The sequence below is a fragment of the Saccopteryx bilineata genome, chromosome 1 (genome assembly GCF_036850765.1).
Source record: "Saccopteryx bilineata isolate mSacBil1 chromosome 1, mSacBil1_pri_phased_curated, whole genome shotgun sequence".
Lineage (NCBI taxonomy): Eukaryota > Metazoa > Chordata > Mammalia > Chiroptera > Emballonuridae > Saccopteryx > Saccopteryx bilineata.
In genome coordinates this window covers 302,144,672-302,159,598 of record NC_089490.1, presented here as the reverse complement: position 1 = coordinate 302,159,598, position 14,927 = coordinate 302,144,672, and the positions used below count along the sequence as shown (strand labels likewise).

General features: G+C 38.9%; 1 protein-coding gene across 2 annotated transcripts; it reads right to left on the bottom strand.

Annotated features, from left to right (window-relative positions):
- Positions 1–302: 302 nt before the first annotated feature.
- Positions 303–11,327, bottom strand: RBM7 (RNA binding motif protein 7). 2 transcript variants are annotated; one of them, XM_066245125.1, is made up of 6 exons: positions 10,921–11,327; positions 9,001–9,163; positions 8,282–8,369; positions 4,113–4,203; positions 950–1,330; positions 303–913 (listed from the first exon to the last, which is right to left on the bottom strand). In XM_066245125.1, the coding sequence occupies exons 1-5, from the start codon at positions 11,014–11,016 to the stop codon at positions 968–970; spliced, it is 801 nt and encodes a 266-aa protein (XP_066101222.1). In that variant the 5' UTR covers positions 11,017–11,327; the 3' UTR covers positions 303–913; positions 950–967. The 2 variants fall into 2 exon arrangements, with proteins under 2 accessions (XP_066101222.1, XP_066101215.1); XM_066245118.1 differs by having other exon boundaries at positions 303–1,330; positions 10,921–11,326.
- Positions 11,328–14,927: the final 3,600 nt, after the last annotated feature.

Sequence of the window (14,927 nt, the reverse complement as noted above, 5' to 3'; positions counted from 1 at the left end):
AAAATGTCTCTATAGTTTCACAAAAAAAATAAGACACAAAAAAGACACACCCTCTTTTATGGTTTCAACATATTAAAAACTCACATAGTACCAAATGCTGTAGTTATTAAAAAGGATCCAAATATTTCAAGGAATAAATTTTTATAAACAAGTTCTATGATGAAAGAGGAACATTATCTTGGTATATAAAACTTTTTTTAAACAAGATTTAAGTATTTTTAAATCAGAATGTTTTTAAGACTACACTCTTTCAAATGTTCAAACAAAAAGATACTTAACTTTTGAATGACTTCAGACATATATGGTCAAACATGATTTAGTGAGGAAATTCTTAAAATTTTAGAACAAAATAGCCTGTGCAGATTTACATTTGTATGTCCCATTAGGGCAAAACTCATAAAGCATGTTGCAAGACTTATGCTTACAATCTCTATGAATAGGATAGACAATAGGATTTATCCCCAAACTTCACCAATAAACTTTCTCAAATAATGTTAGTAAAATGAATCACTGAAATTATATTTTCATATTTATTAACAAAATATTATTGCATTTTAGACTATGAACTTGAATGTTTTCTGTTATATACACAAAAATGTAATTCACTAACAAGCAGGTTCTTGCAACACAATGTATCACATATAATTAAAATATTTGCTTTATAATACAACCACTCCACATAATACAGTCCTTTCTCAACTATCTAAAACGATTAGGGATTCTGGCACTTTCTTTTGCATAAAACCCTTTCCTTTTCATGAAACCCTGAGGTGAAAGGTTATTCATGTAAAATTTGGAACCTCAATTCTCATTTCTGTATTATACTGTGGCTATAGGTTTTAAAATCTTTATAAAGAAATGTGGCAACTGTAAAGCTGCTCTGTACAGTTTTAACAAAACAGTCCCACACCAACTTAGTCAAAAGGGCCTAGGATGACCCTGTAAAAACAATGTCCTTTGATACTTGTTAGTTCCGAGATGAATGCCACTTTCCAGCTCTACTACTGTCTCTTCTGTTATCATAGTCATGGCTCCAGCCCTCGTGATTCCTGTCTTCATGGAAGAAATCATCTCTGTTTCCCCTGTAATGATGGTCAGACCCTTGGTCGGAGTAGCGCTGCTCACGGGTGTAATGTCTGTCTGCCATATAGGGATGAGATGCCTGTCTGGCTTTGCGCTGTGATGCTGGTGTATCTTGACGCCACTGGGAACTTGAAGACTGGTTAAAAGTATGACTGTGTGATTGAACGGATGGGGAAAATCCTGACTGATCAAGATGTGGTGAGCCAAACTTCCCACCATATGACATCTGTCTCAAAACACTGTTCATCTGAGGGAAGAGGAAAAGAAGGAAATGTTAACTGTAAATATTTCTAGATAATGGCAAGAAAGCAAAACTACTCTTGCCTAGATGGATCTTAAATTAAACATAATTAAAAGTAGTACAATATAAGTTTCATTCATTCCAATGTACATCTATAAGATTCTGATATATAACCACTACGCCTTGCATTTAAGAATACAACTTAGAAAAGAGAAATCATACAAAAGACTATAATGTGATTCACTGTGTGATGAACAAATAAAGAGCATAAGCTCAGTATCTTAGGAAAGACTTTATGAAGGTGGCATGTTATTTGAGTACCAAAACTATGAAAGGAGGTCCTGGCCAGGTGATTCAGTGCTAAAGCATCGTTCCAGCATGCCAAAGGCACAGGTTCAATCCCCGGAGAAGGCACATACAAGAATCAACCAATGAGGTGATTCAGTGCTAAAGCATCATTCCAGCATGCCAAAGGCACAGGTTCAATTCCCAGAGAAGGCACATACAAGAATCAACCAATGAGTGTACAACTAAATGGAACAAGTTGATGCTTCTCTCTCTTTAGCCTCATTCCCCTCTCTCTCTTTCTCAAATCAATGAAAAAAAGTTTTTAAAGTATGAAAGAAAAATATGTAAGGAAAGGAAGGCCCTGGCTAGTTGGCTCAGTGGTAGAGCATTGGCCAGGCATGTGGAAAGTCCTGGGTTTGATTCCCAGTCAGGACACACAGGAGAAGCATCCATTTACTTTTCCATCCTTTCTCCTCTCCTCTCTCTCTCTCTCTTCCCCTCTCGCAGCCAAAGCTCCATTGGAGCAAAGTTGGCTTGGGCACTGAGGAGATAGCTCCATGGCCTCCCCTCAGGTGCTAGAATGGCTCCAGTTGCAATGGGGCATCGCTCCCTAATGGGCTTTCCGGGTGGGTCCCAGTCGGGCACGTGTGGGAGTCTGTCTCTCAGCCTCCCCACTTCTCACTTCAGAAAAATACAAAATATACCAAAAAAAAAAAAAAAAAAAAAGGAAGGAAGTAGGCCAGGAAAGAAATTGCACAAACAAAAATAACAGGAAAACACTGAATGAGTTCATAGAATAGCAAGTAAATTCCAGCTGAAATAGGTTATAGCTCTCATAAACAGTGTATGTACAGTAAGGCTAGAAAGACTTATTTGAATTAGACAATCAAAGTACCTAAAAAGTAAGCTAGAGAATTCAAACTTTATAAACATTGAAAAGATAAATTGCCAGGAAGATAAGCAAAACATGGTTATTTTTAACTGCTGTGGTTCCTACATGGGGATTTTAATTTTTATTTCTTACAGTATGGTTATAGTGAATAGATGTGCATTCTTTTAAATACACATACCTTCTAATTCTTAAAAGCATTTTGTTTCAATATTGCCTAACCTGTAAAAGTGTTTAACGTAAAAATGAATAACTTTTGGGGTAAAATGGCGTTCCAATGTTTACATTGTTTTCCATGGAACCTTTGGTTATAATATTTTTTTGGTTTTTTTGGCAGGTTTGTGTGTGAGACTGTTAACACATCCCTTTAGTTGATAGCACAATAATATTTAAGTCCATATAATACCTATTATAAAAGGTAAACTATAAAATATGCAGTTCCCCCTTTGGGGCCCATGAAATGTTCTATGTTTAAAATGACAATATTTAGGTACTTGAGTAATTTATAGTTGTTTTTTTGCTTCTGCAGTTTTCAGGGCAGTATGGCTGCTAGAGAACTTCTTAGTGTTAGAGATATAGAACTACTCGGAAATGACAAACTTTTTGACAAATTAGAACAAGAAACCATCAAATTAGTTGAACTGCCTCCCAATAACGTGGATGCAGTATCAGATTGTGAAGAACTTGATGAAAATATATTAGAAGACACTCTCTCAGGATTTTCCTGGTCACTTAGAAGTACATTCTAGTGCCTTAGAACATTCCATCATCTATACAAAACACAAAACGTAGTGTTGCCAAAAAGTAGCTGGAAAAAGTAGGACAAAAAGTTTTGCAGCAGTATATTACAGAAAGATAATGTATCTGCCTTGAAATAAAAAATGACTAAACATTTGAAAACTAAATCACCTGTTGACATATTTGAAGAATTTTCTGATGAAGATTTTCTAAGCTACAACATAGTAACCCAAAGTATAATGCATGCGAAACAAATCAACAGACATAATTTCAACCTTTCAACAAATTGCCTTAGAAAGTTTATTGGAATATTTTTGTTATTTGGATACCATTTCTTACCACAGGAACAATTATACTGGTGTGAGGATGAAGATATGAACCTTACCTGTGTTAGAAACTGTATGCCAAAGCATAGGTTTTTATAAATAAAAAGAAACTTGCATAGATGGACCTAGAGAGTATTATGCTAAGTGAAACAAGCCAGTCAGAAAAAGAAAAATACCATATGATTTCACTTATATGTGAAATCTAATGAACAAAATAAACTAACAAAATAGAAATAGACTCATAGATACAGAGAACAGACTGACAGTGGTCAGAAGGGAGAGGGGTTGGCGGACTGGGTGAAAAAAGGGGTTAAACTAAGATAAAGAGGATATAAAGGGGATAAATGGTGATGGAAGGAGATTTGAGTTGGGGTGGTGAACACACAATACAATATACAGACACAGACAATATGTTATAGAACTGTATACCTGGAACTTATATAGTTTTATTAACCAGTGTCACCCCAATAAATTAAATTAAAAAAAATTATCTGAACGCTTGGTATGATCTCTTTTTTTTCCAGCAACTCAAAGTGAATCAACCTACCACTGCTTGTCTCTGAAAATTTTCTGGAGAAGAGAAAGATCTCTGAATTATCTGTGCTGATGGAGTCATGTTATCCACTGTCCTTTCATACCTGCAAAAAAAAAAAAAAAGAAAAGAAAAGAAAACCAACATATAATTATTCAACAAGAATTTACTAAATACTAATGAGGCAAACAGAGCTCCCAAAGGTAGGGACAAATTAGGTTATCTGTTCTCAGGGAGCTGGGGTAAAGATTTAGACAGTAAGACAGCTTCACACAGTTCTAAGTGATACACTGAATGATTCAAGAGTAAGCAGAGGTGAGAGAGACAGGGGTTCCTACTTCTGCTTGGCTGGTCAGGTACAGCCTTTCTAAACAGACAAGTGAAATAAGAGCTGAATAACAAGGTTACCTAGAAGAACATCCCAGCTGAGGAAATGACTAGTAGAGGTGTGAGCAAACTATACCCTGTGGGTCAAATAATTTTTTGTAAACAAAGTTTTATTGGAACACTGCACACTCTTCTGCTTCTGTTTATCTATGTAGCACTACAACAGCAGAGTAAGAAACTATATGACATGCTAAAAAAACAAGAGAAAAACAAGCCCTGTCCGGTTGGCTCAGTGGTAGAGCATCGGCCTGGCGTGCAGGAGTCCTGGGTTCGATTCCCAGCCAGGGCACACAGGAGAAGTGCCCATCTGCTTCTCCACCCCTCCCCCTCTCCTTCCTCTCTGTCTCTCTCTTCCCCTCCCGCAGCTGAGGCTCCATTGGAGCAAAGATGGCCGGGCGCTGAGGATGGCTCTATGGCCTCTGCCTCAGGCACTAGGATGGCTCTGGATGCAACAGAGCGACGCCCCAGATGGGCACAGCATCGCCCCCTGGTGGGCATGCTGGGTGGATCCCGGTCGGGCACATGCGGGAGTCTGTCTGACTGCCTCCCCGTTTCCAGCTTCAGAAAAATGCAAAAAAAAAAAAAATAAAAAGTATGGTAGTTCATCAAAAAGTTAAGAATAGAATTACTATAGGACCCAGCAATCCCTATACTGGGTATCACCCAAAAAACTCAAAAACATTGGAACACAAAGACACATGCACCCCCCATGTTCTTCGTAGCATTATTCATGGTGGCCAAGGCATGGGAACAACCAGAGTGTCCCTCAACAGAGGATTGGATAAAGATGTGGTGTGTGTGTGTGTGTGTGTGTGTGTGTGTGTATTTATATATATTGTGGTATATATATATATAATATATATACATACAATGGAAACTACTCGGCCATAAGAAATGATGATATAGTGCCATTTACGACAACATGGCTGGACCTTGAGAACATTATACTAAGTGAAATAAGTAAATCAGAAAAAGCTAAGAACAGTATGATTTCACACATAGGTGGAATATAAAAATGACTCATGGACATAGACAAAAGTGAAGTGGTTACCAAGGAGAAGGTGTAGGGGGAAGGAGAGTAAAGAGAGACAAATATATTATATATCCCACATAGATGGGATATAAAACTGAGACTCATGAACATAGATAAAAGTGAAGTGGTTACCTGGGGGAGGGAAGTAAAGAGGGACAAAGAGATGGTGACAGAAAATGTTCTGACTTTGGATAATAATGGGCACACAATGCAATCAACAGTTCAAATGCTATAGAGATGTTCACCTGAAACCTATCTACTCTTATTGACCAATGTAATCCATTAAATTTAATTTCAAAAAAAGGATAGATGGGGGAGGGAGGGGCATAAAGAGAAACAAATATAAGGTGATGGAGGATAATTTGACTTTGGGTGATGGGCACACAACATAATCGACTGTCCAAATGATGTAAAGATGTTTTCTCTAAATCTATGTACTCTAGTTGACTAATGTCACCCTGTTAAATTTAATTATCTAAATAAAACTACCATAAATAAATTAAAATTAAAACAAAAATAAGGATAGATAAATAAATAATAACTTGTCAATCCCTGGTCCAGTGCAAAGGGCCTAGATGGCAAACTAAAATGAAAAAAAAAACAAAAAAAAAACAACAAATAAAATGAAAAGGATCTGATCAATCAGATACGACAGACGAGGGAAACAGAATAGACTTTTTTAAAAATGTAGACATTGAGCCTGAACAATTAAGTAGACATATGCTGAGACAGGACAGAGAAACAGGTTTTGGGGAGTAAGGAATAAAGAGTTCTATAACATAAATCGAGTTTTAGCATAAATAGAGTTTTAAGGACTTGTATTTTATTCTTCACTTTCTGAAGAGATAACCTGCTCTACAGAAAAACTCACTTAGAAAACATTATAAATTACAGTAACAGTATTTTAAAACATGCCTTTGAAATCAAGTCACCAACTGATTTGTCTTACAGTTTAGATCTTTTTGAGTTTCCTTAAATCAGTTACATATTTGTATAAGGGGGTAAAAAAATATAATTTTACTTATAATAAGAGTATAAAAATAACATACACTCTAGTCTTTGATTAAATCTAAAGTACTTAATATCTTTTTCCCAAGAAATTCTAAGGGTGATTTAGCTGGTGTTTCCTCCACCTAAAATACCTTTGAAGTTTCTATAAAAGTGGGTACAGATAATTTGAATTCCAACTGAGTTGAGGAATATCTAAACACAATTTTAGAGGGCAAGAAAAGGGTGCTAAGAGGGTACCTTTTTCACACTACTGCATCCTTACAGTGTCCCTTCCATTCCAGTATCTTCTTATCCACCCACTTCTCTGCAGCTCCTGGCACCACCCTAACCCTAACCATCAACCTCATACCAATAACCTCCCTATCTTGTTACTAATACCAATACCTTGTTATCAATAGCTTCCTAATTGGTCTATTTTCACTTTTGCTCCTCCAATCCATTCTCCCATTGCAACCAAACAACTCTAAAATACAAACTGTTCCTCTTATTACCCTACAGAAAACAGTTCAATATTCCCCTACAGTTCTTAAGGTAAAATCCCAAAATCCAAATCACAGACTATAGAAAAGGCCCTGTGACACCTAGCTTCTGTCTACTTGGGCAGTGTCATCTACTACTCTCCATTTCTCATTCATCATGACTCAGGTGAATAGTTCTCTTTCAGGTCCTCTTCCATTTATATCCTCTCTCCTTGTTACAAACTTCTCCAAGCACTTTCTATTCCTTTAATAGAGAACTAACAATATAAATTAAACAAGTAATACAGAATACATATGTGTCTTCACCTAGACATTAAGTTCCACTAGGCAGCACATCACAGTGGCTGAGCTTAATTACACTGCCTGGGTTTGAACCTGCCTGCAACTTCAGGATAGAGAAACTTAACCTCCCATTCTCATTTTCTTCACATACAAAGGAGAGACAATAATACTCGCTACCTCACAAGACTGCTATGAGGAACAAACGACATCATAAATGCAAAGAACTTGGTAAATGTGACACGTGACAGGTATTTGTAACTTTCTTGAATGAAACCCATTATGACGGATAAACACTTCTATGGATATACCAGGAAAAAAAACTGCTCCTGGTAAAATGTCAGCCTCCCAAAAGCAAATAAAATTATTTAAGTAAAAATAAATATGGCACATTTTCCAACCCTCAGAAGCTGGAAGAGCTTTTAGAAATAATTTAATTCACTTTTTTCTTACAAGGAAGGACCAGAGAAATGAGACTTGTCAAGATTACACAACTGGTACAGGCAGACCCAGAATCAAATTCTACGAACCCTTAGTCCAATAGCACGTTTACTACCACATATTTTTAAATTGCAAGTAGCCATTAGTGGTCATAAACAAATTTAATTTTAAAAGATTAAAAGAAAACGGAAATTGAATAATTGCAAATAATAAGGATAAGTAATGTTTTGTGAAATTGTTTCAGTTATATACATGTATATGTGGGTGTGGGTATCTCTTCATAAATGAACATAAATAGTTACATATGTATCTATTTTAAGGATGCTAAATACAAACATTTATTTTCATGTATTTAGGCATAGTTGTAATACATACCTCTACAGTCTCTGTAGAATAGATATGTAAATAACTGTAATTCAATTTAGCAAATAACATTTCAGAAGAATAAAAAGGTAGGAGCATTAAAAAAAGAACAAACACTCACTGTGCATTCTGAGATCACTACTTAAGAAAATTCCTGATAAATTACTTTAATAATAGGTGAGAAATATTACCTGCTAGGAGATGTGGAGGTAGGGCTTGCATTTCCAACATGATGCTGGGAATATGACAAACTACCATCCTGTGAGGCATGGCTACTCCCTAAAATAAAATAATTTGAGAATTTCTTGACAGAAAATTTAATTTGAAATTTTATCTCCCCTACCCCAAATAATTCCAGAAAGGTAGACATAGGTGACAGGAGAAAACCTCAGATTTTAGTACACTGCTTTACAGTTTCATCAGAGTGAAAATTCTAAGTGTCTATCTAACAACAGACATTATCTGAAACAAACAATCCCAAATAAGGTAATATGTACAAATATCCACTCTATTCACAATATACTGATACACTAAATTATAAGACTGGACGCATGCCAAGTTTCATCCTCACAAAATCAAGAATTAAAACTTACTAAAGTAAATTACAAAGCAGCCAGGAAAAGTATTCTTGCTCCTTTCAGAGCCTGGACCCAAACCCAAGTCTTTCTAACAATAAAGTTTCTGTTCTTTTCACTAACCCAAAATGAAATTTCAAATTCAGTTTTAAAATGTCAACTTTTGATATCCATGTTGTCAATGTTACCCATTTTCAGGGATACTATTCACTATTCACAATGCTAAGAGTATTTTCATCCAAGAAAGGTTCTTTAATACTGAATAAAATTAAAAACAAAAAACAAAGCAGCAAATAATCCCTCTCCCCAAATAACACCACTGAATAGTGAGTTACCTGATCTAAACTGAATTTTAATGGGCTTTCCAAAAAGTTTGATTCCATTAAGCAGATTCATTGCATAAGGAACAGATACTTCATGTTTGAAATTCACAAATGCAAACTGCTTTGGTTTACCATCCTTATCTTTTGGAATTTTCACTTTTATTACTGGCCCAGCCTAAAGATAAAAAAGAAAAGTTTACAATTTAAATAAGGCAAATTCAGAAAAAGACTCAAATTTTACAAAGTTTAAAATCAAACAAACAAAAAATATAATTAGGCAATCTAACAAACAGATACACAAGGATTTTCATCTAGATTAGAATAAAGATCCTACAGATATAACTGAAGATCAGATTAATTTACTTGGGGGAAGGAAGCCCATAAGGAACTAGAACGAAATCATCGAATTTACATTTCTCAGCACTTTATGACCTTAATGAGGTGACCAACACCCATTATTTTCCCCCTCCACAGAAATTAATGTTTATCAAGAGTGGTTTTCTTGGACCAAAAATTCACTAAGGTATGGATTAATTTACCAACGTTGGAGGACGGAATTGGAGGAAACAAGATACTTGTAATTTTTAACTCACTTTAATAGATTCACTACAGAAACACCACAATGTTACTTTTCTACCGAGTGTGAGTCTATTTTAAATATCTTATTTATTTAAAGTGAGAGGAAGGGAGACAGTGATGAGACCAGGATCCACCAGGCAACCCTATCTGGGGCACATGCTCAATCAATCAAGCTGTTTTTAGTGCCTGAAGCCCATGCTCAGACCAACCCATCAACACAGGGCTGAAGCTGAGCCCTGGGTGCCTGAGGGGAATAGAGAGCAAAGGGGGAGAGAAAGGGGGGAGAGAAGCAGATGTTCAAGGGAAGAGAAGCAGATGTTCGCTTCTCTTGTGTGCCCTCACAGGAAGTGAACACAGGACGCTGCATGGTAAGTGAGGCTCTATCCATTGAGCAAACCGGTTAGGGCCTATATTAAATACCTTAACACTGTAATTTAATAAGAAACTTAAGTGAAAAATATTGACAAGGAAACTGAAACATAACTTGTCAGACAAACCAAAGACAAAGTATCCAAGGGGGAGACAAGGAGAAACAGGAAGAAAAAAAAAAAAAACATTGCTTGCCTGACCAAGTGATGGTACATGGATAGAGCATCTGCCTAGGACGCTGAGGACCCATGTTCGAAACCCTGATGCCACCGGCTTGAGTGTGGGATCAGAGACATGGCCCCAAAGTCACTGGCTTGAAGCCCAAGGTCGCCAGCTTGAGCAAGGGGTTACTGGATAGGCTGGAGGGCCCCCCTACCCCACCCCCAGGCACCTCTGAGAAGCAATCAATGAACAACTAAAGTGCCACAACTATGAGTTGATGCTTCTCTCTCTCAGTTTATCTCTATCTCCCCCCAAAAAACCAGAAAAACTGCTCTATATAAATGTGTGATCACTATGTTGTACACCTGTGACTAATACATTAAGTACTGGATGTCAATTTTAATTTAAAAATTAATTCAAAAAAAATTACAGGCCCTGCCTGGGTAGCTCAGATAGTTAGAGCCTCCCAATAGGTCAAGGTTGAGGGATGTGTCCTGGGTCACGTACAAGAATCAACCAATGAATGCATGAAAAAGTGGAACAACAAATCATTATCTCTCTCAAATCAATAGAAAGAAAAGAAGTGAAAGGAAAACAAAGAAAGAAAAGAAACTGCTCAAGAGAGAACCCACATGTATTCTATCCTTTAAGACCCCCACATCTTTATCTGGGAATGAGGACCGCCCATCTTAGCCCTCCAAGCCCGAAGGCACACCTGTAGGGCGCCCGGAAGGACAACCACGCTTGCACGCGGGTACAGCCATTGGGCCAGGCCCTGCGCAAGTGGAGCATGAAAGGGAAAGGAAGGACGAAGCCGCTCACCTGGTGGAAAAGCTCGAAAAGAAGCTCCTCTGTCACTTTAGTTTCCAGGTTGCCCACAAACAGAGTTCGATCTGCTTCCGCCACCGCCGCCCCCATCGCAGCGTCGCCCCCTCCCTTAAAAGGCCGAAGGGTCGTCGCCGACGCACCCACTGCGCAGTCTCAGAAATTGACGTCCTTACGTTCCCGGGCGTCAGCGACGTAAACGTCAAACACGCTCGGCCTCGGTCGGCGTCAGCTGCGCATGCTCGCGAGGAGAATGCTGCTTAAATGCTGAGGCCCCTCTCATGGCTTGTGTTGTAGTCGTTGTCGGTGTCCGAAGCGGGCTAGACTGACCCGTGGAGCCGCGGGGGCGGGGCTACTTTGACCGAAGGACGTAGGGCAACCACCGCGGCCGGTGTTTGAAGATGGCTCTCAACTATGTGCGCCTGTGCGCCGGCGATCAAGGCGGCGGGGTGACCTGCCACCCTTTCCACAGCGCCCGGATCCCGCCAGTCGCAGCGTTGGCGATGGTGTCTGGGGACAGCTTCCTCGTGGCCAGGTCGGAGGGCTGCCGGGCAGCAGGTGTCGGCTGGAGCCCAGCGCGCGGTGTGGACGGGAGAGGCCATGGCGGGCGGAGGCGGAGCCGGCCCCCGAGATTCTCGCCGTACCGGAGGCCCGCGTGTACGATCCGCACCTGAGAGGCGTGCTGGCCTCCTGGAATAACCCGCGCCCTCCCCTTGTGAACAAGGCCTTTCTAAAATGCATTCTCGCTGTAGTCCGTCTGACTTTATTTAGTTTTCATTCATGGATTTTTTTTTTTCCCGAGAGAGAGAGAGATGTGTTGTTTCCCTTATTTATGAATTCTCCCATCCAAGTACTAATCAGGCCCGACCCTGCTTAGCTTCCGAGATCAGACCAGATCCGGTGCTCTTCAGGGTGGTTTGGCCATAGATTCCCTTATTTATGCATTAAATTGGTTGGTTTCTTGTATGTGCCCCAACGGGAACCGCAACCTTGGCGAATGGGGAGGAGGCTCCAACAACTGAGCTATGTGCAGTGCACAGCAGTGTTTATTTATCTTTCTTATTTCTTTCCGTTTTGGGTGAATGCTTTGTAATGGAGCTATTTTTAGCACCTGAAAAGCTCCAGGGAGTGGTCCTCAGCACAATCCAATGTGCTTGAACCAATCAAAAAACCTAATGTGCTTGAACCAATCTACCTATGGCTCTGAGAGAAGAAAGAAAGAGAAAAGAGGTGAGGGGTTTAGAAGCAGATGGTTGCTTTTCCTGTGTACCTTGGTGGAAATTGAGCCCAGGATGCCCATAAGCTGGTGGAGGCTCTACTATTGAGCCAACAGGCCAGGGCCTGCAATCTTATTTTCAAAGGGATATGTTTTTATTTCACAGTGGAGTCCTGTTAACTATAGCCCAGCACAAAGGGAAATTTTACTATTGCTGAATTAGGATGGTTCTAAGAGGCCAAAATCATTAGTTCAGGAAGGAGGTAGATTTTATTTTTCTTAAGTCTCAAAGCAGAGGTAATGGGACCACCCTTCCTTGAGATCAACAGTCCTTTTATAAACCTTTTGTGTGCTTTATTCCAACAATGGATCCAAATTTTTCTGCTTTCCGCAAGTCTTACCTCCCTTTCCAGGCAGACTCTCCTACTTTGAGACTTGTAACTGAACTTTCTAATTACCTACTTTTCTGACTCCCATTATTTCCTTTACCTTTACTTCTGTCAGTAAAAAGGAAATGCTTCAATTTATTCCTCTGGTTTATCTCCCCCCTTTTGGCCCAGTGATTCTAAGAATACCTAAAAAATTTCATCTCAAAAAACAAAACCTAAACCTTGCTACTCTTGCAAATTATTAAATCAGCTTACATTTCTTTCTTTGCCAAAAGCTCCAAATGAATTTTTGCACTTAACGTTTCTCATTTTATTGTTCATATTCAGCCCCTTCCTTAATCAGAATCTGTTGTCCCAAAATTAGAAATTGGTCTTACAGTTTTGTATTAGGAAGCTGTTCACCTATTTACTCTAGCATCTTCCTTGTATGGGAAAATTTAGTGAGTTTTCAGAATGTTATTAAGTAGGCAAATTTGTTGGTTTCCTCACTCATGGTTTGATAGACTTCAACTCCATTTTTATTCAACAAGATGACTGGTACCCATCAGTGTCTTTGGCAAGTGGGTGGGAGGAGGGAGTGAGCATGCAGCCACATATCCCTAATCACTGGGTCAAGACTGGCATTGTTACTAATGAAAGGCATTAGGAACATCCCCTGATGAATACAGGTAGGCGTGATTATTAAGTACACAAATAATGTTAAAAAAAAAAAAAAGGGAATGCTGTATTATTGCACTGTACTAGGTGAAGGCAGATCTACTTCATAATACATGTCTATGTCAAAGGAGAAAAAAGCATTGTCTTCAGTTTTCCAAAGACCTGAGGGTAACTGAAGCAATGCAACCCTAAAATATTGCACACTTCATAAACAGATCTTAAAGACTTTCCATAATCTGACCAAAGGACACACCTATTTTAATCAGATTAAAAAAAAAAAAAGGCTATCTTGACTCAGACCTGGAAAAGTGTGGTGAGTACCTGTTATCTGTCTACCTCTAGATGAAAGGACTACCTTTCATCTAGAACAGCACCTCAGTATTTCCTCATTAGAGCCTCCTCACTCATGTATTTGGGGTGAGACTGCATACCTAGCTCAAGGGATGGAGGTATAATCTAGTTCTTGTCTTTCCTACTACGCTGAAACTCCCTGAGGGAAAAATGACATGTCTAAATTTACTTTTATAGCCCTGGCAGGTACCTTAGTTGCTTGGAGTGTCCTGATAATGACAAGATTGATTGCTTTGATTCCCCCATCCCCAGTTGTGGCTTATACAGGTGTCAACCAATAAATGCATAAGTAAGTGGAACAACAAATCAATGTTTCTTATTCTCCCTTTCTCTAAAAGAAATCAATAAATAAATTTTTACAATCTTAAAAAAATAAGTTATATTCATGTATACCTATTAAGTATCCAAAGAATATATATTAATGAATGCCTGTTAAATGAATGAATACACTTCACAGATAGGCTGTCTCTCCTAGTAAGGCAAAGGCAGGAATTGTAGTCTCTTTAAGAGTCTAAAATTATCTAGTTGTCTATGGTAAGGTGTGCTGGCCAGTGGCATAGTGGATAAACTGTCCTCCAGGAGCACCAAGGTTGCAGGTTTGAGCTCAGATTTGCTAGCTCAATTCTGAGGGTCCCAGTTCAACCACAAGGTCACTGGTTCGAGCCCCTTTCAAAGCACACATAAGCAATCAATGGGCCCTGGCTGGTTGGCTCAGTAGACAGAGTGTTGGCCTGGCGTGCAGATATCCCAGGTTCAATTCCAGGTCAGGGCACACAAGAGAAGCAACCATCTACTTTTTTTCCCTTTCTCCCTTCTCTCCCTCTTCTCTCGCAGCCAGTAGCTCAATTGGCTCCAGTGTCAGCCCCGGGCCCTGAGGATACATTGGTTGATTTGAGCATCGGCCCCAGACAGGTTGTGGGTGGATCCAAGTCGGGGTGCATGCAGGAGTCTTATCTCCCCTCCTCTAACTTAAAAAAAATAAGCAATCAGTGCACAACTACATGGAACAATGAGTTGATGCTTCTCTATTGCTTTCTCCCTTTCCCCCGAGCCCAGTCTCACCCTTCCTCTCTCTCTCAAAAATAAAAAAATTAAATATGGTAAGGCAAAATAAGTTCTGTTTAAAGGTTTACTTCAGACCCTGGCCAGGTTGCAGGTTCGAACCCTGGTCAGGACACATAGAAGAATCAACTAGTGAATACATAAATAAATGGAACAATAAATCAGTGTTTCTCCCTTCCTCTCTCTCTAAAATAAATTTAAAAATAAAAATTAAATCTAAAATATTTCAATAAGGTTGTTTCTCTTTTATTTTTTAATCATACTAAGTTATGTTGATATTTTAAACTACTTAAATCAACTAATTTTTCCTTTGTTCTAGTAAGTCAACA